General features: G+C 44.3%; 1 protein-coding gene across 1 annotated transcript in view; it reads right to left on the bottom strand.

Moving 5' to 3' along the window:
* tacr1a (tachykinin receptor 1a) overlaps positions 1 to 23,585 on the bottom strand; it is a 207,851-nt gene that overhangs the window by 20,376 nt on the left and 163,890 nt on the right. Inside the window, exons 3-4 of the mRNA XM_051950708.1 lie at positions 22,792 to 22,942; positions 19,439 to 19,635 (exon numbers count right to left, since the gene is read on the bottom strand). Of these exons, the coding sequence (XP_051806668.1) occupies positions 19,439 to 19,635; positions 22,792 to 22,942 (348 nt within the window). The remainder of the gene's footprint in view (positions 1 to 19,438; positions 19,636 to 22,791; positions 22,943 to 23,585) is intronic.

Consider the following 23,585-nt stretch of genomic DNA (forward strand, 5'->3'; position numbering starts at 1 on the left):
GGATGAAATCTTCTAAATATGAAACTTGGATATACACAGATGAGTTTACAGGAGTCGAATGAATGACTGGCGAGGGATCCACTTTTAATTCTTACCAGCAATTGATCAAATGACCACAGGTAATGTAAAAGAGATCCTCCATAATGACAAACCCATACAGAGGTATCACCATGCTGCTGCTCCACTCAGCGCTAAGAAAGCTATTAGTATTGCTGAGCTAATTGTTTTGTCCGGGCCACCCTGTTCTCCTGTCTGTCCTTCCTCTCTCTCTCCTGTTCATTGTTGATCGCTCTCCCTTCAGCACCACTCCTCCACGGCTGCAAACAATCCTTTGATCTCCATCAGTAGGTATCCGGGACGGCTGCGAATCAGTCACCTGTCTCATCACCCTTGCAAATAAAAGCTGGTTTCTCTCTCCACCTGCCAGATCGTAAAACGCAGTTCACACTTAGTTCTACTAGGCCTGCATATTTTTTGATATCTCGTATCTCTGACTTCCTAATCTCGACTTTCTACTCTGCCTGCAGAACCGCTGACCGCTCTGTAAGAATCCTGCTGCAGCTCCGCCTGGACCAGCCGTCTGCTGGTAAATCCGCCCGCTGCCAGCCCTGCTTTGTTCGGCCGCTCGCCTACCCACCTCACAAGAGGACTGGAACCCCGGCCCGCTGGAAATCCCCCTCACCTCCTGAAGAGGACCGGCTGCCCGCTCCGCCTTTGGCTCTCCCCTCTGATCGCCACCGCTCTTCGCCACTCCGCCAGCTTCGCCAGACGTGCACTCTCCGGATTGCCGGTTTCCCGGAGCTGGCCTTCCCCTCTCCCTTCCCATGCAGTCAGTTCAGCCTTAGTTTAATTATAGTTCTGTCCGTAGTCTCCCTTCTGACTTCAGTAGTTTCGTTCCCCACTAGTTAGTCTTCCTTTCATTCGTTATTTCTAGATTCTTCCCAGTCTGCCTAATTTGATTGTGTTTTCTGTTAAAGAAATTCGTTTTAGTTTATCCTGACCCTGCCTGCTCCGTGCATCGTCCTGTGGGTTCAGAACTGGCCCTCCTCGACATGTTACATGTTTTTTTGTTTGTCTGGCCTCTGCCTTGACTGCTTTTTCTTCAGTTCCACCACATTTTCTTGTCAGGGTAAAATCTAGGGCTGTCACCCTGTCAGGAGTCAGGATAAAGTCTTGGTGACAGTCAGTGAGAGGGGAGCAGCAGGGTGGGGTGGTGATCTGTGATAATTCAACTCCACAGCTCTGAAAGGTTAGCTCCAGGAAAAACTTTTACAGTAAAACTGTGTACTACCTGCTCAGTAACAAACCACAAACAGAGCACATAAGCATTTAGCAGCATAAGAGCCAGATATTTCCCTCAGGAGGATAAATAATAGATTAAAATTTGTCAGGTGGTCTGAGAATCGACTCAAAATGAATCCTAATGAGGCGCTGCGTTTACTGATTGTGTAAATAGCCTTGGTAATGCATTAGCCATATCAGCTTCATAAGGAAATCGGTGTAGCTTGTTGAGTAGCTGCCAAGTGGACAGAAAGTCTTTTAATGCAGGTTTTATAAATATCCATAATTCATTCTACAAAAACCCTCCTGTCATTGACAAAAATTCGCAACAGCTTGTTAACAACAACAACTCTGTGTATCCCTGTTGCGTATTTAGCTACTTGTTTCAATGAAAGCCTAAAATGGCCTGGATATATGCACATGGACAAAACTGTTGGTACTTTCCTGTTAAAGAAAGGAAAACCCCACAGTTGTCACTGAAATAACTTGAAACTGACAAAAGTAATATTAAACTAAAAAATACTAAATATTAACTAATGAAAATCAGACATTGCTTTTAAATTGTGGTTCGACAGAATTATGTCAAAAAACAACGTAATGGAACTGGCCTGGTCAAAAATGATGGTACCACTTTAAAAGGTCGAAAATAATTTAACCATAGGTACATAAGGGACATGTTAAACTAAGGTCTGTCCTGCAATTAGCATCACAGGTATCAAACTTGTAATCAGTCAGTCTGCCTTTTTAAAGGGTGAAGTTATTTCAGCGACCACTGTGGGTTGTTCGGTACCTTACACTTGTTGGATCTGAACCCCGACTGTCAGAGTCCATAATTCTGAGATGGAAGAAATGATCAGTCATGGCATTAGTGGACTTATACTATCATTCAAAAGGTTGGGGTCATTTAGAAATGTCCTCATTTTTGAAGCTTTTTTTTTTTAAATTAAAATAACATTAAATGAATGATAAATCCAGTGTATACATAGTTAATGTGGTAAATGACTATTCTAGCTAGAAACGGCTGATTTTTAATGGAATATCTCCATGGGGTACAGAGGAACATTTCCAGCAACCATCACTCCTGTGTTCTAATGCTACATTGTGTTAGCTAATGATGTTGAAAGGCTAACTGATGAATACAAAACCTTTGTGCAGTTATGTTAGCACATGAATAAAAGTGTGAGTTTTCATGGAAAACATGACATTGCCTGGGTGATCCCAAATTATTGAACAGTAGTGTACTCTACTTGTGTATTTTACTTATGACATTCCTTCCAGCATTTAAAAATGCAGCACACCACGGATGTGGATGTGCTAACAGAGTTGGACAAATGGATTTTCACCTGAGGGGGACTTCAAAACTGCCAAAAATGCCTGAATCTTCAACAACATCAGAAGCTTCTACAAACAGAGCATCATCTGCCAGCTGCATGACGGGGTTGAGGTCAGCTTTATGGACATTATTTGCTTCTTTCATAAGCTGGACTAGGATTGTATGATTACGATATGTTTTCTATTTTAGTCAGCCAAGTCACTAATTGAACAACTTTTTTTTTTCCATTTCAAACAAACACAAGCAGCCAAGTTGGAAATCCTCCATTCTGAGAGAACTGTTTACTATATGCTGCAGCCTGATGTAGAACCACAGTAACAAATAGATGAAAAGAAGAAATGTGATGTAAAAAATAAAAAGCAGCCGGAAAAAGAGCACAGACGGTGTGTATCTGAAGCATTCTAATGTTCATTAACACATCTGAAGGTGTTATAAAACAAAGCTAAAAATATTCGAAACAGTGCATTGAGAAGCGAAGAGATGACAGAATCTTTAAGAGAGATGAAGACATCAAGACGGTCTGACAGGAAACTCCTTAGCTCAGTTAACACACACACAAACAAACAGAAAGCCCAGACAGGGAGAGAAGTCAAGATTGGGGAAAAGGGAAAACGTCAATTGCTAAAAGCTGAACAGAGATAAGAAGTGAGAGGAGAGGATCCTTATCAGTCACGTATTTGAATTTAAATTGGCTGAGCTGATAGAGAAAGAAGATGGTCGATATCCTGTATCCCGTGTGATGACTAAACCTCAGCTCACTGCAGTCCAACCTGCTTATTTTCATTTTTAGGAATTAATTAACTTCTTAGGCAAAAACAACCAAGTGTGAAATCTCATTTCTCCCACGGCACATAAAATTAGCAGGTGGCTGTGACAGAGGACAAGAGTAAACACTTGATTAAAGACAACAACAGAGCTGGTCATCTGTTTTCATTTTTCCAAGTTCAGTCCATGTGTGGAAGTCTTTGAGGTGCAGAGAGTTTCCAGACAAGGGATCTCAAAATGAGTACAAGCAGCCTCTCTACTGTGGTGGTGGAGTTTTCAACTGATTGTCACGAAGGCAGCAGGGGAGATTTGGTTATCCTTATGTGATGTACAAACCAATGTGTGTGTGTGTGTGTGTGTGTGTGTGTGTGTGTGTGTGTGTGTGTGTGTGTGTGTGTGTCTAGGTTCTGGCTATACTTGTGGGGACCAAATGTCCCCACAACTATAGGAAAACCAAAAAAACATGTCATTTGTGGGGACCTCATTTGGGTCCCCACAAATGAAAACAGTGTTTTCTTGGCCATGTTGTTGTTACTGAAAAAAGTAAAAGTGCAAAAACGTTTCTTTAGGGTTAGGCATTGTTTTGGTCTGGGTTAGGGTTAGGGTTAGGGTTAGGGGTTAGATATTGTAGCGGCTGTGGGGAGCCGCTGGGGTCGTTGCAGCGAGTGACTGCAACGAATGCAGCATGGGAACTTATGTGTTCTTTGGGATTGCTTTGTGGGGTTATTTAGGTGATGTGAGACGTTCCCTTATTACTGGTTGTTTTGCATTGTCCTAATTCTACATGCTGGGTTCATTTTGTGGGTTCACTGTTTTTAACTGTACCGTGACTCGGGGGTTGTTGGGGAAATGACCTCGGCCTGCGAGCCGGCACAGTGGGTGTGTATTTCCTGAGTGCTTATTGTGGTGGTGACAATAAAGCCTTGGTGTGTGAACTGCAAGATTCCTCGTCATTCCTGCCTCATATCGCCGCTCAGCGCTACATTGGTGTCAGAAGTGAGATGGAACTCGCCCGACTGCAGATGGAGGAAGAACTGAGGGACCTTCAGCAAGTTATCGAGGGACTGGGCTGCCTCTTGGGTGAAAACCCAAGAAGAAAAGAGCCGGCCTGCGGAGAGTTCGCTCCCGGAATCCCCGATAGCTTCACCACACCAAGAACCCGCCGCCCCTCGAAGACATGGTGGGCCGCCACAGGCCGCAAAGCCGACGCCGCTAGCAGGAGAGATTCTCCGACAGCCAGCCGCCGACCACCACCAGCCGAGAGTGGGGAGCCACCCGGCGCCGCTGCCGCCGAAGCTGCACGGAAAGCGCCCGCCAAGCTGCCGAAGTACAACGGAGAGAGGGAGCTCGCCCCGTACTTAGCCCAGGCAGAGCTAGCAGCGCAGCAGAACGGCTGGAGCGCCGAGGACACCGCGACGAGCCTTGCCCTTGCTCTGGAGGGGAAAGCAGCCCGGGTGCTACTGGACCTCAACCCAGCACAGCGACACGATCTGCAGGCCCTAACTACCGCATTAGAGAGGAGATTCGGCGAGAGACCGTCCGCCGTCGAGAACCGAGAGCAGCTGATTGGTCGCCGCCGCCGAGAGGGAGAGAGGCTGGGGACCTTCGCCGCTGATGTGCAGCTCCACGCCCAGCAAGGTTACCCTCTCCTCGAAGCGGCTGTCCAAGCTGAGCTGGCCCTCCACGCCTTCATGAGGGGCCTCACACCATAGAGACTCCGACAACACGTCTGCCTCACCTCGCCGCAAACACTCAGCGAGGCCCTGCGAGAAGACCTGTGGCAGCGTAGCAGCACCGGGCTAACGCCACACCAGCAGCGGCAGCTGAAAACACTCCTGGAGGAGCACAAAGACATCTTCGCGGTCAACGTCAAAGACTGCCAGAGGACCTCCTTGGTCCAACACCACATCGAGATGGGAGACGCCCAGCCCATCCGCCTGCGCCCCCATCGGCTTGCGTTAACCAAGCGGCAGGCAGCTGAAGAGATGATCCGCGAGATGCTGGATGACGGAGTGATCGAGCCCTCTGACAGCCCCTGGGCCGCGCCGGTCGTGCTGGTGAGGAAAAAGGGCGGTGGTTGGCGGTTCTGTGTGGATTACCGACGGCTGAACGGTGTAACCAAGAAGGACTCGTACCCGCTGCCCCGCATAGATGACGCCCTCGACTACATCTCCGGCTCCAGCTGGTTCAGCTCCCTTGATGATAGCAGACGGAGTTAGCCCCGGAAGCACGACCCAAGACCGCTTTCACCTTCGGCCAGGGACTGTGGCAGTTCCGGGTCATGCCATTCGGACTCTGCAACGCACCGGCGACGTTCAAACGGCTGATGGAGAGGGTGCTGGCTGCCGTTCCCCGAGAGAAGTGTGTGGTGTACCTCGACGACCTGCTGGTACACGCCGACAGCTTCGATGGGGCCCTCGCCAACCAGAGAGAGGTCTTCGAACGCATCCGCCGAGCTGGCCTGAGGCTGCATCCAGGAAAATGCCCCCTGCTGAGCCGAGAGACAGAGTTCCTGGGACACGTCGTCAGTGCTCGGGGTGTGGCCACCAACCCCGACAAGGTGGTCGCAGTCCAGGACTGGCCGAGGCCGACTAACGTCAGCGAGCTCCGAAGCTTCCAGGGGCTGGCGTCATACTACCGACGCTTTGTGAAGGGCTTCGCCACCATTACCAGCCCACTTCACCGCCTGACAGACAAAGGCCGCCCCTTCCGGTGGGATGACAGCGCCACCGCCGCCTCCCAGACACTGAAAGCCGCCCTGACCCAGGCCCCCATCCTGGTGTATCCAGCATCACAGCAGCCGTTCATCGTAGACCCCGATGCCAGCAACGTCAGCGTGGGAGCAGTGCTGTCCCAAGGAGAAGGGGAGGCTGAAAGAGTGGTGGCCTACTACAGCAAAGCGCTGAACCGGGCAGAGCGGAACTACTGCGTCACCCGCCGAGAGCTGCTGGCCGTTGTGCTGGCGCTGCGCCAGTTTCGGCCGTACCTCCTGGGCCGGCGATTCCTGCTTTGCACCGACCACGCTTCACTGACCTGGCTGATGAACTTCAAAGATCCCGAGGGCCAGGTAGCTCGCTGGCTCGAGATCCTCCAAGAGTTCGACTTCGAGATCAGGCACCGGGCGGGGCGACAACACAGCAACGCCGATGCGCTGTCCAGGCGACCCTGCGCAGCGGCCAAGTGCCGCTACTGCCAGCAGCAGGGGGCCCGAGGTCCGGAGTGCGGCAGTGGTGAGTATCTCCCATGGGCTCTCACTGTCTTCTGCTGAGTTACAGAGTCACCAGGCGGCTGACGAGACGCTGAGTCTGCTCCAGAGGTGGATGGAGGCGGGGCAGCGGCCGGAGTGGTCCGAGGTGTCCAGATGTGCGCCCGAGGTGAAGGTCTACTACTCGCAGTGGGCCAGCATCGAGTCCAGTGGGGGCCTGCTCTACCGCCGTTGACAAGCACCGGGTCGGGGCCACGACCTCCTCCAACTGCTGGTCCCTCGAGTGCTCCGTTCCAAGGTCCTGGAATCGGTCCACGGCGCGGTGGGGACCGGGCACTATGGCGCTGCCAAGACGCTGCATCGGCTTCGCAGCCGGTTCTACTGGCCGGGCTGTCGGCGAGACGTAGAACTCCACGTGCACTGCTGCGACGTCTGTACCACCCAGAAGTGATCGAGCCAGCGGTCCCACGCGCCGCTACAGCGGTACCTTGTGGGGGCCCCGATGGAGCGCATCGGGGTGGACATCCTCGGCCCCTTTCCCGTCACTGTCTCCGGGAACCGCTACGTCCTGGTGGCTATGGACTACTTCACAAAGTGGCCAGAGGCCTACACGGTTCCCGACCAGAGTGTCTCGACGACAGCGGAGCGGCTCATGGAGGAGATGTTCACCCGGTTTGGGGTCCCCAAGGAGCTGCACACTGACCAGGGACGGAACTTTGAGAGCCAGGTGTTTGCTGAGGTCTGCAAGCGGCTGGGGGTGACCAAGACTAGGACCACGCCGCTACACCCCCAGAGCGACAGGCTGGTGGAGCGCTTCAACAGGACCCTGGCCACCCAGCTGGCCATCCTCACCAACCGCCACCAACGCGACTGGGACCGCCATCTGCCCCTGGTCCTGTGGTCGTACCGCTCTGCCGTCCAAGAGTCCAGTCAGTGCACGCCTGCTGCACTAATGTTCGGCCGGGAGTTGTGGACACCGGTGGACTTGGTGTTCGGTTCCCCCCCGGAGCTGGAGATCACAGGAGGCCCTGAACTGAACTATTTCTGCTGCTTGCGGGAACGCCTGCGGGTGGTGCACGACTTCACCCGCCAAGCCAAAGAGGACGCTGGGCTAAAACAGAAGCGGGTGTACGACACTCATTGCCGGGGGCAGCAGCTCGCACCTGGACAAAAGGTGTGGGTCTACTGCCAGGTGCAGAAGAAGGGCTTGTCGCCCAAGCTCTCCACACACTGGCGCGGACCAGCCGTGGTGATGGAGCAGCTCACTGATGTGGTCTATCGGGTCCGAATGCCTGATCGCAGAAAACCGGTGGTTTTACACCATGACCGGCTCTCCCCTTACCGGCCCTTGGCGCCACCAGACGCAGAGGAGGACACCATAAAGACCGCTGGTGCAGACCCTCCGGCACTGGTCCTGGCCACCAAGAGTCTAGGACTGAGAGTAGGGACTTTGAATGTTGGAACTATGAGAGGAAAAGGTAGAGAGCTGGTTGACATGATGCAGAGGAGGAAGGTGGACATACTGTGTGTCCAGGAGACCAAGTGGAAAGGTAGTAAAGCTAGAAGTTTAGGAGCAGTGTTCAAGTTGTTCTATCATGGTGTAGATAGGAAGAGAAATGGAGTAGGAGTTATCTTGGAGGAGTTTGTTAGGAATGTCCTGGAGGTAAAAAGAGTGTCAGATCAAGTGATGAGCCTGAAGCTAGAAATCGAAGGTGTGATGTTCAATGTTGTTAGTGGGTATGCTCCACAGGTAGGATGTGAGCTGGAGGAGAAGCAGAAATTCTGGTTGGACCTTGATGAAGTGATGCAGAGCATCCCTAGAAGTGAGAGAGTTGTCATTGGTGCAGACTTCAATGGACACGTTGCGGCAGGAAACAGAGAAGATGAGGAGGTCATGGGCAGGTTTGGTATCCAGGAGAGGAACGCAGAAGGACAGATGGTGGTTGACTTTGCAAAAAGGATGGAAACGGCTGTAGTGAATACTTTCTTCCAGAAGAGGCAGGAACATAGGGTGACCTATAAGAGTGGAGGTAGGAGCACACATGTAGACTATATCTTGTGTAGACGGTGTAATCTGAAGGAGATCAGTGACTGCAAAATAGTGGTAGGTGAGAGTGTAGACAGACAGCATAGGATGGTGGTGTGTAGGATGATCCTGGTGGTGGAGGGAGGCTATGCTGTGACTCTCGCGAGACTGCCAGTGAGATTTCGGAATACAACATGGCGGCGCCCTGCTGCTGAAATAGAATTCACTAATCTTAGCTCTTTCTCTAAACAAAATTAAATTTAATCACCGCATTACTTGCATTCAATTATTGATATTTCCTTACTCGAACTGCGGATTTGGAGCACCACCCACCGTGGAGGACCTCGAGCGATTTATCGACGGATATTTTTACAACCGCGTCATGGAAGACCCGAACCGCGACAATCCGTCTAAGAAGAGGAAAAACGATTCCTCGACTGGTACGGACGACCTAGCTACAACGGACGTCCCGGTTGATGTCCTGGAGTCCATAAATAAGAACCTAGATGTTCTCAGCGTCCTCCGCGACGAAATTCGAGACCTGAAGGTAAGTTTGGAGAACGCCTATCGACAGGTAAGTGAGCTTGAACTTGATAACGCGGAACTACGTTCTAACTTTTCCGCAGTTACAACCGAGTTGGAAACGATTAAAAGGGAGAATAAAGCGCTTAAAGAGACTGTACTGGATGTCCAATCCCGTAGTATGCAGGACAATTTAATATTTTCAGGAATCTCTGAAAGCACCACAGATAATCCGGAGACAGAAATTAAGAAATTTATGATAACCGCTTTAAAAATTCCCCAGGAAACGGTGAATAATATTTCCTTTCACCGCGTTCATCGGCTTGGAGCCCGTAGAGGCAATAAATCCCGTCCTATTATCGCTAAATTCGAACATTTTAAACAGAAAGAATTAGTTAAAAGTAAAGGACGGGAGCTTAAAGGGACCTCTTTCGGAATGAACGATCAATTCCCGAGAGAGATCAACGAGCGGCAGAAGGTATTGTTTCCCATACTGAAACAGAACAGACAGAAGGGTAAACGGTCTACTTTGGTTGTAGATAAACTTTATATCGACGGCCAACTGTACCGGGACCCCAATACCACTCCCTGGCTGTTCTGATCAGTACTGGTGAAACGAAAGAGCTTTGTTTATTTACTATGAAATAATGTATATATTGTGTGTGTGTGTGTGTGTGTATATATATATACACACATATATATATATGAAGGTATGTATATGTATTTAATCTCACTATGGCTACTTATAATAATGGCTCACTGTTTTATGTTTGACCCCCTTCTGTTCACCTTCTTGTCTACCTCCCCTCCCTCTGCTTCCCCTAACCACCTAAACTCACACCTCCCCTCTCCCCCCACACAAACTCCCTATGTCAATCTTTTGTGTGTTATATATGTCGAGGCACCAGTGTTCTTTGTTTTTTTGTGCTCACGTTTGACATGTTTTACAGTCTTATTATCCACATCCATCATAGATTCAAACTCTGCTATACATCCGTCCAACATTATCAGTAGACTGAGTTTATTTCATAACATGCCAATACCAATAAGCTGCTCACATAGCTATACATCCAAGGCTGAATTTAAACTGTCTATATGCATAAACTAACTCTGGTCTCCTGGAATGTGTGTGGCACTCGCTCACAGGCAAAAAGAATAAAAATCTTAGATCATTTTTCAAAATTAAAAGCAGACATTTGTCTCCTACAAGAAACCCATCTACAAAAATCTGACGAAAAATTACTTACTGGCATGAATTTCAATCAGGTTTATTCTGCCCCTTATAACAGTAGACAAAGAGGAGTCTCTATACTTATTCATAAGAGGCTACTTTTTACTTTAAATGACATAATAGTTGACTCAGAAGGCAGATACATTATTATCCAGGCAACTATATTCAATAAAGATTATACTATTGGGAATTTGTACGCCCCTAATAATGATGATCCGGCCTTTTTTCATTCATTTTTCTCTCAACTATCTGATTTAACAGCAAATTCAACTGTTATCATTGGAGGAGACTTCAACACAGTCCTAAATCCATTAGTAGATCGCTCCAATAGCACAACATGTACAAGGCAATCACAATCTGCTAAAGTAATAGAGGAATATATGGATGATTTTGGCCTTGGCGACAGCTGGAGACTAAAAAATCCAACAAAGAAGGAATTCACCTTCCATTCCTCGGTGCATCGATCATTTTCAAGAATTGATTTTTTTCTTACAAATAATTCTATTGTCGAGAAAATTTCTACAAGAATACACCCCATTATTATCAGCGACCATGCACCAGTCTCCCTCTCCTTACAAACTGACCTCACCTTTAAACCTCCTCCGACATGGCATTTTAACATCTCACTGTTAAAAGATGAAGAGTTCGATAAGATCATAAGGAGAGAGTGGGCAGACTATCTGGAAATGAATGACTCCCCAAACTCATCTCCATCTTTACTCTGGGAAGCAGGGAAAGCAGTACTTAGAGGTAAAATTATATCATATTCATCTTATAAAAAGAAACAAGACCAAAAATTAGAAAGAGATCGAGAAGATAAAATTAAACAACTAACTGATGAATATACAACAAACCCAAATAATCAAATATGGACTGAATTACAAAATACAAAAATACAGCTAGATGAGATGTTATCTAAAAGGACCGAGTTTATAATACAACAACTGAGATACAACAACTTTGAGCATAATAACAAATCAGGTAAATTTCTTGCAAACCAACTCCAACGCAATCGGGAAAAATCTCTCATAACAGCAATAAAAGGGACAACTGGTGAGTATACGCAATCACCAGAAGAAATTAATCATATTTTTTACAATTATTATTGGAATCTGTATTCAGAAAATAACAAACCCAACCCTGAGCATATTGAGGCATTTCTCAGTAGTTTAGATATGCCACAGTTATCTACTGAACATAAAAATACCCTAGATGCTCCACTGTCCATAAATGAGCTGTCCAGTGCTCTAGATAGTATGCCTAATGGTAAGGCACCAGGTCCAGACGGTTTTCTGGCCGAATTTCTGAAGCACTTCTGGTCAATGCTGGCTCCACTGTTTTTTAGATTAGTAATAGAAATTAAAACCAGTGGTCACATACGGCCTCACATGAACACAGCAGCAATTAAACTTTTATTAAAGCCAGATAAAGACCCGACCCTTCCATCAAGTTATCGCCCAATATCACGAATTAACACCGACATTAAAATTATTGCAAAGGCCTTGGCATCTAGACTAGAGATAGTAATTTCGACAATTATACATAATGATCAAACCGGCTTTATTAAAGGTCGACACTCTACCAACAACGTAAGAAGGCTCTTAAATTTGATTAACATGTCACAGCGGCAGGACAAAAAGGCCGTTATCATATCGTTGGATGCAGAAAAAGCGTTTGACAAAGTTAACTGGTCCTTCCTCTTTGCTGCTCTAAATAAGCTTGGCTTTGGAGAGTCATTTATTCACTGGGTGTCAGCACTATATGATTCTCCCAAAGCTACTGTCACCACTAATGGAATCGCCTCAAAGACTTTCACCTTATAGAGAGGCACCAGACAGGGCTGCCCACTCTCTCCTCTATTATTTGCGATATTCATTGAGCCGTTGGCAACAGCTGTGCGCCAGGATGTCAGGATCCAAGGAATCCGCTCTGGAGCAACAGAACACAAAATTAATTTATACGCAGATGATATATTACTTTATTTAGAAGAACCGGCTATTTCATTACGGGAAGTATTTAATTTAATAACTAAATTTTCAGAGTTATCAGATTATTCCATAAATTGGACAAAATCAACATTACTTCCGATCACAGAAAATTCATGGAATCCTGCAGACCAGGACCCTCACTACTCTTTCCCTGCAGGCAACTTAAAATACTTAGGCATAAAAATTTCACCTAAATTATCTGAATTAACTCACTTAAATTTTGCCCCACTACTGGATAACATCACCAATGACCTACAGCGCTGGAACAATCTCCCTATATCTCTTATGGGACGAATAGCTACTATCAAAATGAAAATCCTACCAAAAATAAATTACTTCTTTGCAATGATTCCATTCAAACCAACGTCCAACTGGTTCCAGTCGCTGGACTCGGCTATCACAAAATTTTACTGGAATAATAAAAAAGCAAAAATCAGTCTATCTACTCTTCAGAAAAGTAAATCCGAAGGAGGTTTAGAAGCACCAAATTTTATGCATTATTATCTAGCTAACCAGCTACAATATCTTATTCTATGGACACAACCTACTGGAGATGCCAACTGTTGGTTAGAATTAGAACAGAAGGATTGCAATAGCATCAGACTTTCAGACATACTCTTTATTACAACATCCATCAAACGACATAACTGTTTTAAAAACCCAATGATTTCCTCCACCTTGACCGCTTGGTGGAAGGCATTAGAAATTGCAAACTCTAAATTGGAGCCCTGTAAGTTTTCTCCCATTTGGCACAACCCTGATTTTCAAGTTAACAACCAGCCGCTCCATCTAGCTGTTTGGCCGCCGTGGGGGTCTGCTATGGCCTGTTCTGCTGCGCGGACCTTGGGGCTCTGGCTGTGTCGGCGGGGGTCGCTCTGGGCTCCTGGGCTGGGTCTCCGCTTGGTGGCTTCTGCAGGGGGGCTGTGTGGACCTCCTTGGGCTGGGGGAGACAGCTCCCTCCTTTTGGTGGAGGTTTTAATGCATGCCAGACTCACCACACCGGCACCTACCAATACTCAATAGAGTTTGTTCCTCCGGTCGCTGAGTCAGTGGAGGTTGCTGGGTTAGTGTCTGTGGATCTCACTCTGCTTTATCTATCCTTCTCGTGGCCTCCTGGCATCTTCATGATTGATCCAGTTGGGATTTTGTCGTATTAGGTGTTTGTGAAGGGTTTTAGATTTGTAAATGGTTTTAAGGTGGGAATTAAAGAGCACGAACAAATAAAATACACCTTTTCTCTTAGAACACTGTCTATGCCTCACCTTTCTGTCTGTCCTGTGTTTGTTTTATGTTTCACTTGGGTGTGCACAGCCCTCAATGGCATAATGCAGGAAACAGCTTGAAATAAACATGATAGGTTAATTTGCCATGAGGGCAAGTGATGGTCACAGTCACAAAGAAGAAAAAAATTGCACATGAAGCTTAAGCAATGACACCATGGTGTCATTTTTGAGTGGACTTGCAGACAAAAAAAAAAAGAAGAAAAAAAAGAGAAAACAAAAAACAAAAAAAACAGGATGACCCTGGTGGTGAAGAAGATGAAGAGAACAAAGGCAGAGCAGAGGACCAAATGGTGGAAGCTGAAAAAGGAAGAGTGCTGTATGACTTTCAGGAAAGAGTTGAGGCAGGCTTTGGATGGTCAGGAGGTGCTTCCAGATGACTGGACAACTACAGCAAATGTGATCAGGGAGACAGGTCGGAGAATACTTGGTGTGACATGTGGAAGGAAAGGAGATAAGCAGACTTGGTGGTGGAATGAGGAGGTGCAGGAGTGGATCCAGAGAAAGAGGTTAGCTAAGAAGAAGTGGGACACTGAGAGGACTGAAGAGAGTAGACAGGAGTACAGGGAAATGCAGCGTAAGGTGAAAGTAGAGGTGGCAAAGGCCAAACAAGGGGCTTACGATGACTTATATGCTAGCTTGGACAGTAAGGAGGGAGAGACTGATCTGTACAGGTTGGCAAGGCAGAGAGACAGAGATGGGAAGGACGTGCAGCAGGTTATAGGGTGATAAAGGATAAGGATGGAAGTGTGTTGACAGGTGCCAATAGTGTGATGGGAAGATGGAAAGAGTACTTTGAAGAGTTGATGAATGAGGAAAATGAGAGAGAACGAAGAGTAGAAGAGGTGACTGTTGTGGACCAGGAAGTAGCAAAGATTAGTAAGGATGAAGTGAGGAGGGCATTGAAGAGGATGAAGAGTGGAAAGGCACTTGGTCCTGATGATATACCTGTGGAAGTATGGAAGTGTCTCGGAGAGGTAGCAATAGAGTTTCTGACTGGGTTGTTCAACAGGATCTTAGATAGTGGGAAGATGCCCGAGGAATGGAGGAGAAGTGTGCTGGTGCCCATCTTTAAGAACAAGGGAGATGTGCAGAGTTGTGGCAACTACAGAGGAATAAAGCTGATGAGCCACACGATGAAGCTATGGGAAAGAGTAGTTGAAGCTAGACTAAGGGCAGAGGTGAACATCTGTGAGCAGCAGTATGGTTTCATGCCAAGAAAGAGTGCAACAGATATTTGCTTTGAGGATGTTGATAGACAAGTACAGAGAAGGTCAGAAGAAGCTGCATTGTGTCTTTGTAGATCGGAGAAAGCTTATGACAGGGTGCCCAGAGAGGAACTGTGGTTTTGTATGAGGAAGTCTGGAGTGGCAGAGAAGTATGTTAGAGTGGTGCAGGACATTTATGAGGACTGTAAGACAGTGGTGAGGTGTGCTGTAGGTGTGACAGAGGTTTGCCCTGGAAAGGAGAGGAATGAAGGTTAGTCGCAGCAAGATGGAGTATCTGTGTGTGAATGAGAGGGACCCAAGTGGAAGAGTGAGGTTACAGGGAGAAGAGATCAAGAAGGTGGAGTTTAAGTATGTAGGTTCAACAGTCCAGAGCAATGGAGAGTGTGGAAAAGAGATGAAGAAGCGTACAGGCAGGCTGGAACGGCTGGAGAAAAGTGTCAGGTGTGATGTGTGATAGAAGAGTTTCAGCTAAAATGAAAGGAAAGGTTTACAAAACTGTGGTGAGACCAGCCATGTTGTTTGGTCTGGAGACAGTGTCCCTGAGGAAAAGACAGGAGGCAGAGCGGGAGGTAGCAGAACTGAAGATGTTAAGGCTCTCTTTGGGAGTGACCAGGATGGATAGGATCAGGAATGAATACATCAGAGGGAAAGCACATGTTAGAGGCTTTGGAGATAAAGTCAGAGAGGCCAGACTGAGATGGTTCGAACATGTCCAGAGGAGAGAGAGTGAATATATTGGGAGAAGGATGCTGAGTTTCCCACTGCCAGGCAGGAGGCCTAGAGGAAGACCAAAGAGGAGGTTTATGGATGTGGCTAAAGAGGACATGAAGGTCGTTGGTGTGAGAGAAGAGGATGCAGCAGACAGGGTTAGATGGAGGCAATTGATTCGCTGTGGCGACCCCTGAAGGGAAAAGCCGAAAGGAAAAGAAGAAGAATCTTTGTTAAAGATTAAAAAAGTGCACAATTACCCATTACTTTGTCTAGTCAAAAGATGCACAATACAGTGGAGGCCTGCTTTTTTAATCCTGGTGACTGCATTAAAATGGGTCATTAATCTTTTGAGTGTCTTTTCAGAACCATCAGTCAGGGGACACATGATATTAAAACTGTAAAAAAAAAAAACAATAAATAAAGAAAAAGACAAGTGATTACTTTCATGAAGTTACAAATAATGTGGTGAAACTTTGCATCAAGGGACAAAAATGTATATTAATATTTAACATTTCTAGAATTACACTGTAAAATTTCAAGCAAAAGCCAGTAATCAAGTAAACACTGAGACTAAACCCTCAAGTGACCGAGTGGGGTCATTTATGGCCTCAGCCATATAATTATATTTGCCGTTTTTATATTTTTTATCTGAAAAATGCTTCCTACCATGAATTTGTCAATCTACTTGTCCTACAGCTGCTCATAGTTTTTGTAGAGATCAGCCAACTGGTGTGACAAGGATAATGGAAACTTGTCTGGGGTCACTTATGACCACAGAAAGATGTATAGGTTTTTCATTATTGTAGGCCTTAGTTTTATTTATTTATTTTTACCTCTAATTGCTATAGTGTTTTGCAGTGCACTATAGCTGGAAGACCTACATTTTTAGCCACAGCTGCCCTGGGGCAGACTGACTGGCTGCCAATCCACTCCTACAACCCCTCTGACCACCAGCAACATTACACAGCATACATATTCATACACCAGTGTAAGTGGCAGCACTGGAGGTAAGGTGGGTAAAGTGTCTTGCATTGGACGAACAGCTCTGCCACCTGAGTCACAGCCGCCCCTAATCTAAATACTTCTCTGCATGTTACATTGCACACATACAGACAAGATGTTTGTGTAGATTTTGTTTTTATGTACTTTTGATTTCCTATTGAGGAAACAAAAGGAATAAAGTTTTAAAAGAAGTGGCAGACAAAGCGTGTCTAAATAAATGTTATTGCGTTCTTAGAATGCATCATATTGTTCATATGGTTTTACTTTAGCTCTGAGTCAAAAATGATTAAAATCCATGAATAATTACAGAAGGTTATTTTAGAATATCCATCTTAAAATGCAGTGGAGTGGAATAGGTGAGAAAGCACAAAAAGAGTCTTCATATTCCTGTGTAAAATACAGTGGGGTCATAAATGACCCCAGTCGGTCATTTTAGTCGCTAAAATAGCTTGGTCGCTTGAGGGTTAAATATCATCAACAAGTACAAAAACAATAAATGCCACCAACAATACTTGCCCTCATTCAACATTTTTTCAGATGCAAACACAGTACATTTGCATGAGAAAAAAAATAGGTCTAAAAAGCATAGTTTGATTCCTCGTAACAGAAAATACAGATCTGTCTTTGAAATATTGGATTTTCTAAAGTGTATTTTGAAAAGATTGTTGTGTTCTTGCTTTGTTACACTGTACTTATGGGCATTCAGATTTCTCTTTTAGATGTTTTTAGTGATCTATAAATTGAATAATGGATCAATGGACTGCATACAGAGGAACAGAAAGAAAAAAGAAAAACTCAGATATCCAACTGAAGGCAAGGTAAATGAACATGTGTGCTGTAATGGTGTACCAGGGCTGTCACTTCACAAAAAGAAATCTGAACAGGACTAGTCTTATACTGTAGACGGCCTTTTCAGCCTCAGTTGAGTTTCAAACCAACATTTTTGCAAGTTGAAGTTTCACAAAGGTAATGGAGGCCGTGTTTGGACAGTTTTCCATCTGTGGTGCTGAATAGTAAGTCTTCAGGTGGTTTAATGTCATAAATATCTCTCAAGAAAGACTCAATAGGCTTCTTTATCATGCATTAGTAAGAACAACTTTCGTCTAATCTAATTATAGGTCATGCAATGGGTTGATTGATACCCCTTCATGAAGTGCAAAGTGAACCTTGTTTTTCTCCACTGCCAGGAATTTTAAACTTGAACCTCTGGGGCTAAATAAATCAGCCAACGTGTAGTGATTAAAAACTGCAGTTCCTCAAATAGCCACTTGAGGCTCTCTCCAACCAGTACATAATCCCCATAGTCCCTAATGTTACAATATCCAACTTACAGCAGGAATAAATATGTTTATTGTCTTGCGCAATACATTTTTTAGGTCTGTATTGCTAATTTTGCCATTCAAGGCAACTAAATGGGAGGGGATTTTTAACGTAACTCAGTCATTTAAACTGTCTAATGGCATACAGATATACATCATTGTTATTAGGACTCTTGGTGTGGAAATCTTCCTGATTCAGTTTAATGTGTCTATATTAGTGTAATGGTACGTGTCCACAGGATCCATTAGTTTCTCACACACCATTCATTGTTTATGTGAAAGGCGCCACATCGCATGCTGCTTGCATTGCGTTTCGAGCTGCATTGTGGTGCATCGACCAAGAGCTGCCCACAGCTCATTTGCATAAAGTAGACTTGACTTCGACTTTATACAAATTTGGTGCCCTGAGCGGAGGTCCGACGCATTGCTAAGCTTCCATAAAACATCTAAACTAGCCATTGTTGAACTAAAATGAGGACAGATTCTGCAACTGCCCATTTTTTTCTCATCTCAGACGCTTTCAGAAATACTTTTCACTGAACTTTTTTGTAATAAAAGAAAAAGTTTGCAACCAAGCTCGTCCGGCGCATGTACCGGACTGAAGATAAAGGTGGCTGTCAAGTGACCACCAAGTAGCCCGCAAGTGGTGGGTTGATACCCACCAAGTGGACGATATTCAGATGTGGTGCTTTTCCATGCGAGGAAAAATGGCCCTGTGAAAATGTAGCTTAACACTTGCTAGGAACTTAGTACTTTTCTGATTAAAATAAATTGGCTGGTGGTTACTTGATGTCTTTGTGCTCTATAGCCACTTACCAGTGGATCCTATGATTTGTGCAATGAGGTACTCATTTAACTGCCTGAAGACTGAGCCATGCTTAGCTTTTCCAACACCTGCAGTGAGTTAGGGATTTTTCTGTTCGGTACATCATTAGAAGGGGAGTTGTTGCTGACAAGGGACATCATGGAGGGTTGGTCCATCTTTAGATTCAGTGAATGATTTGAACAGGCCAATTATGTTACAATTTTATTAATTTTCTAAATTTCCCACCTGACAGTCCTATTGTGTACAGGAGATGAGTAAACCAAGCTAAAAGCTTAAACTGGTTGGCACCTTGCTGTCTTAAAGTTTAAACCTGCCAAAAGAATAGCCTACCAAGATGGAAAGAATTATACCTTTGGAATCACCTGAAGTCTTTTCGTGGGAAAAAAATCGGTGCAGGATGTGTTGAGTTTTATTGTCAGGAGCTCAAAATTGAACAAAAAGGGACGATGTTTCTGTACAAAAAAGAAACTCAAAATTATTAAGTTATGAATGACTGTCCTACAGCATTCTGAATTTATTTCAAGGAAAACAACAACTAATAAGTACAGAAGAAGCAAACAGCAGTAAAAGCACAAAAAAACAAAGAGATAAGACTTGAACACATGGATGCTTCTCATTAGAAGATGATAAAATGTGTGTTTTAAATTGAAGTTTGATCTGAAGCTGAGGGGAATTTTTGAGCTCCAATATATTGGTGTGCATGTCTAGATGTTTACTGACCTGTCATTGAGGCAGCAGTAGATGATGGGGTTGTACATGGTGGAGCTCATGGCCAACCACATGATGGCCAGGTAGAACTGCTGGATGAACTGCTTTTCAAACATGTCTGGGAAGAACTGGTACAGCAGGAAGTAGACATGGTAGGGTAGCCAACAGATGGCAAATGTACACACTACCACGATCATCATCTTCACTACCTGTTGGAAACATGACAGCACAAGCATGTCTTTTCATTTTCTCTGTTTTCCTTTCCTAAGTTTCAAAACCCCCCCATCCACATCTGAGGCTGGATCAGAGAAGCCTGAGGGGTAGGAAATGACAAATCTGTATTTATTTAATAGTGCCAAAAGCCTACAGGTTATTTACTGTCAAAATGCCAGAAATCTCAGTACAATAGACCTGTCAGAAGAGGTAGCAGTAATAATGTGTTCAGGTAAATCATCAATCCAGTGGGCATTGTCAGTTTCTTGGTTGATCTGTAATCTCCTGATGATGAGATATAATGGCATGCGTTGATTGTCTCCACTGAGGACTCTGCTTTCACCTTGTCTTTTCTTTAACAAGCTCAGCTGCTTTGAACTTTCTGTCTGGCAAAATGAAAATGTGATACGCATAGACACATCATTAGTGCTGTCAATAAGAGACAGCGCTTACTGACAATGAACTGGCCATAATGTGGACAGATGTATCAGAAGCCTCATGCCTCATTAGAGCAGACGATGTATCAGCATCGTGCACATTCTAAATTGTGCAACCAAGGTTAAAGATGTTTAAAAATGGAAAAGAAATGTTAAGATTTGGCTCTATGAGTCATTTTCTAGTGCTTTTGCACAACGATACTTTGAAGGCCACCACAAATTCCAAGAGATTTCACAAATTCATTCTTGCTTACATGCAAGTCCATCCTTAAGTCATTATTTTCAAGATTTTCAAATCCAAATTATCTTGTGATGCAGTGTTTGATTTCATTTTTTATTTTTTTTATGAGATCTAATAACGGGAAATTCCAATAATAGCTGTGTTTATATGCTACTTTCACAGTGTCAACAACAACACACTGATGGGACATAGTGGCTTTATGTTGTAGTTGATTATAGTTATTATTGTTCACCATGCTCACCATCACTAAGTGTCACTAAGCAACAATGATGCTCATGGGAATGTTATTTGACTAAAAGGTTATCTGGCATTTAAAGCAATGTCACGATGGACATAAAAGAAAAGGCAGTGGAGCACCAAAATGACAAAGTAAATCATGTTGACGGAGCTATGAGTGAATTAAAAATCCATCCAATATTTTTTTATGTCACTTAAAACTACTGAATTCAACTTCATCATGAAGTCACAAGCCATGATGATCCCTCCCCTGGGCCCAGAGTTTAATCTGCATCACAATGATCTGGATTTGAAAATCCCATCCATCTTACTTCTAAAGCAACACTGGCATCACCCCAATCTAGATAACTTTTCAAGATAACCAAATCCAGATGATCAGTGCTCTAAATGGGACGACATGTCACAATGCAGACAGTTTACTAAACTGCATGCAGAACAGCCAGCGTGAAGTAATTTTTAGTGTTTTTTTTTTATTTGAAGAGAAAGAAAATCTTTCCCCTTCTGCTTCTTTTCCCTCTCTACTCAACTGATCTATAACCATTAAAACCTAATATATTTCATACACGAAAATGCTGTGAATATTTTGGAAATCTGTTTTAAAACATACGAATGTGAAAAGTAAGAAATAAAGAAGGTTCAGGTTTCTTTTTCATTGGTAAGCAGAGCAGCTTCAAAAGCTCTGCTTGTAGGCGGCACAATGAGACCTCATGATAACTCTTAGCTGACAGCTGTTTGAGACTTTATCTTATGGGGACAAATACTTTTTTTTTTTTCTTTTTTACTTTACTGTACTGAAATTCATGGAAGGTACCTGTTATGGTCTCTCCCTTTTCTGTGCTGCGCTCCTGACCAGCTGTCAGCTCTGGCTGATTGGGCGCGGCTGCCGTGGAGCACAGCTGCCTCAGTCTTGTGTTTATTTATTAAAAGAATCCGTTCCTGAGAATCTGTCTGCCTGTTGTGTGCCTGCATTTGGGTTCAACCACCCCTCCGAGTCTTAACAGTACCCTACTGTCTGCTCCATCTATTTTTCACTGTAATGGTTAATCTAGTCTGATTCACTGGCTGTAGAATGCAGATGTACACCATCCATCATTTTCCTACACTGAAAATTTCAAGTTCACCAAGAATTTGGATTGTGCAATATGGCAGCCCTGATAGTTATTTTGAATAGAATTTTCAATTTTAATGGTAGTGCTTGTCTCCCTGTATGCAAGCGTTACACCACCGCAATTCCATCCATCACTATTTGAGGGAACACCAAAGCTGCATACTTTGTTTGACTTCAGCCATTACACCTGTCATTGGATAGAAAAAGAATATTTCAAAAACAGTTTTTTCCTCTGAAACAGAATTATAGTCAGGTGCAGTAAGATAATCATGTTTGACAGAACTAAGAGAGATTATTGTTAAATCAAGTGCAAAATATAAATAAACAATACCAATATATCATGGGTATCATAGATATTATTTGACCAACTTTGGAATTTTATGACATTTTGTTCCTGAAATCCCCCTGAATTCACCTGATCTGGATAATAATGATTTTATTGATTGATTGATTGATTGATTGATTGATTGATTGATTGATCATAGGTATCCAAGTGCTTTTAAACTGTTTTGAAGCACATACTGAAGGTCTGATCCCAATCAAAACCAAGACTGGATCACATGATCTAATCTGATCAGAATTTAATCCAATCCATTCTCCAAAATCTGATTACTTAACAGCATATTGAAGTGAAACTAATTAAATAAACTACAAAAGCTACAAAAATGTATCTGACTGAATGTCTTCAGCCTCACCCAAAGAGAGCAGTGTAATTAATGCAGATATATTTATTATTATATTTTATGTTCTCTGCATGTCTTTGCAGGTGTCTTCATTAGGAAAGTATCCTCCACATCACTTAAACTGATCACACCTGGCATGCACTGACAGTGACAGATGAAAGTGAAAAACAGATGAGCAGAAAAAGGAAGGCTGACAGCAAAAACAGCAGATGAAGAGAATGAGGTGCACTGAAGGGACAACAGGTGGGCTGGAAAACCAACAAAAAAAAGGGATGAAAGCAGTTTTATGGTACTGTGATGATTATTTTATCATCTTAAGAACAAACACAAGTAGACATGAAAATGTTAACCCTGTCCTGTTCGGAGTTGCACAGTACAGAAGTGTACAGGACAAGTACTCTGATTACATTAGTTCGGAATCCAGAAGCTGCAGCAGTGCAGGTTACCTTGCGTTTGGCAGTCAGCTGCTCCTTGTAGCGGTCAGAAGAGTCTCCAGGGATCTCACTGGCCCAGAGGGTCAGTCCCACCACCAGATAAGCGCAACCCATCACCACCAGTGGAAGGAAGTAGAGCAGGATGGTCACACACACATAGTACCTACACGGAGACATACAATAAATGCTAGATGAAACAGAATTTTAAAAATTGGATTGCTATTACTACAAATTATTTCTAGCTGCAGATGTACAGATTCAGATTAATAAACCTTGCAGCAAATAATCCAGGAGGGCAAAGCTTGAACCAGGGTCTCACTACTCAGGGTGTTAACACCTAATAGATCTTTTAAAAGGCATTCATTACTCCGCCAAGGAACATGACAGCGGAGTAATGTGACGATCGGCATTGGTTTGTCTGTCTATTTGTCTGTCTGTTAAAGATTTCTGTATCACTGCGAGATAGCAGCATGGCATCACTGTAATCATGTCAACAGGTGAACACTATGTCAGCTGCTTGCTGATGATCACATGACTGCGATCCTACAACAATTCGACTGTTGCAAACTTATCGGGATTTTTCCGTCGAATATGATACGAGGAACAATTGATTAAATTGTGGAGGTGTTTCTGAGTGCTTTCAATTCCTGCCCCTGCTACATATGTTTTTTGTTTGTTTGTTTTTTCCTTTTATTTATATAGCGCCAATTACAGTCAAATTGTCTCAAGACGCTTTACAGAACCCACATGCCTGACCCCCAGAGCAAGCCCTAAGGCAACAGTGGCAAGAAAAACACCCTTTTAAC

The sequence above is a fragment of the Acanthochromis polyacanthus genome, chromosome 7, assembly GCF_021347895.1.
Source record: "Acanthochromis polyacanthus isolate Apoly-LR-REF ecotype Palm Island chromosome 7, KAUST_Apoly_ChrSc, whole genome shotgun sequence".
NCBI lineage: Eukaryota > Metazoa > Chordata > Actinopteri > Pomacentridae > Acanthochromis > Acanthochromis polyacanthus.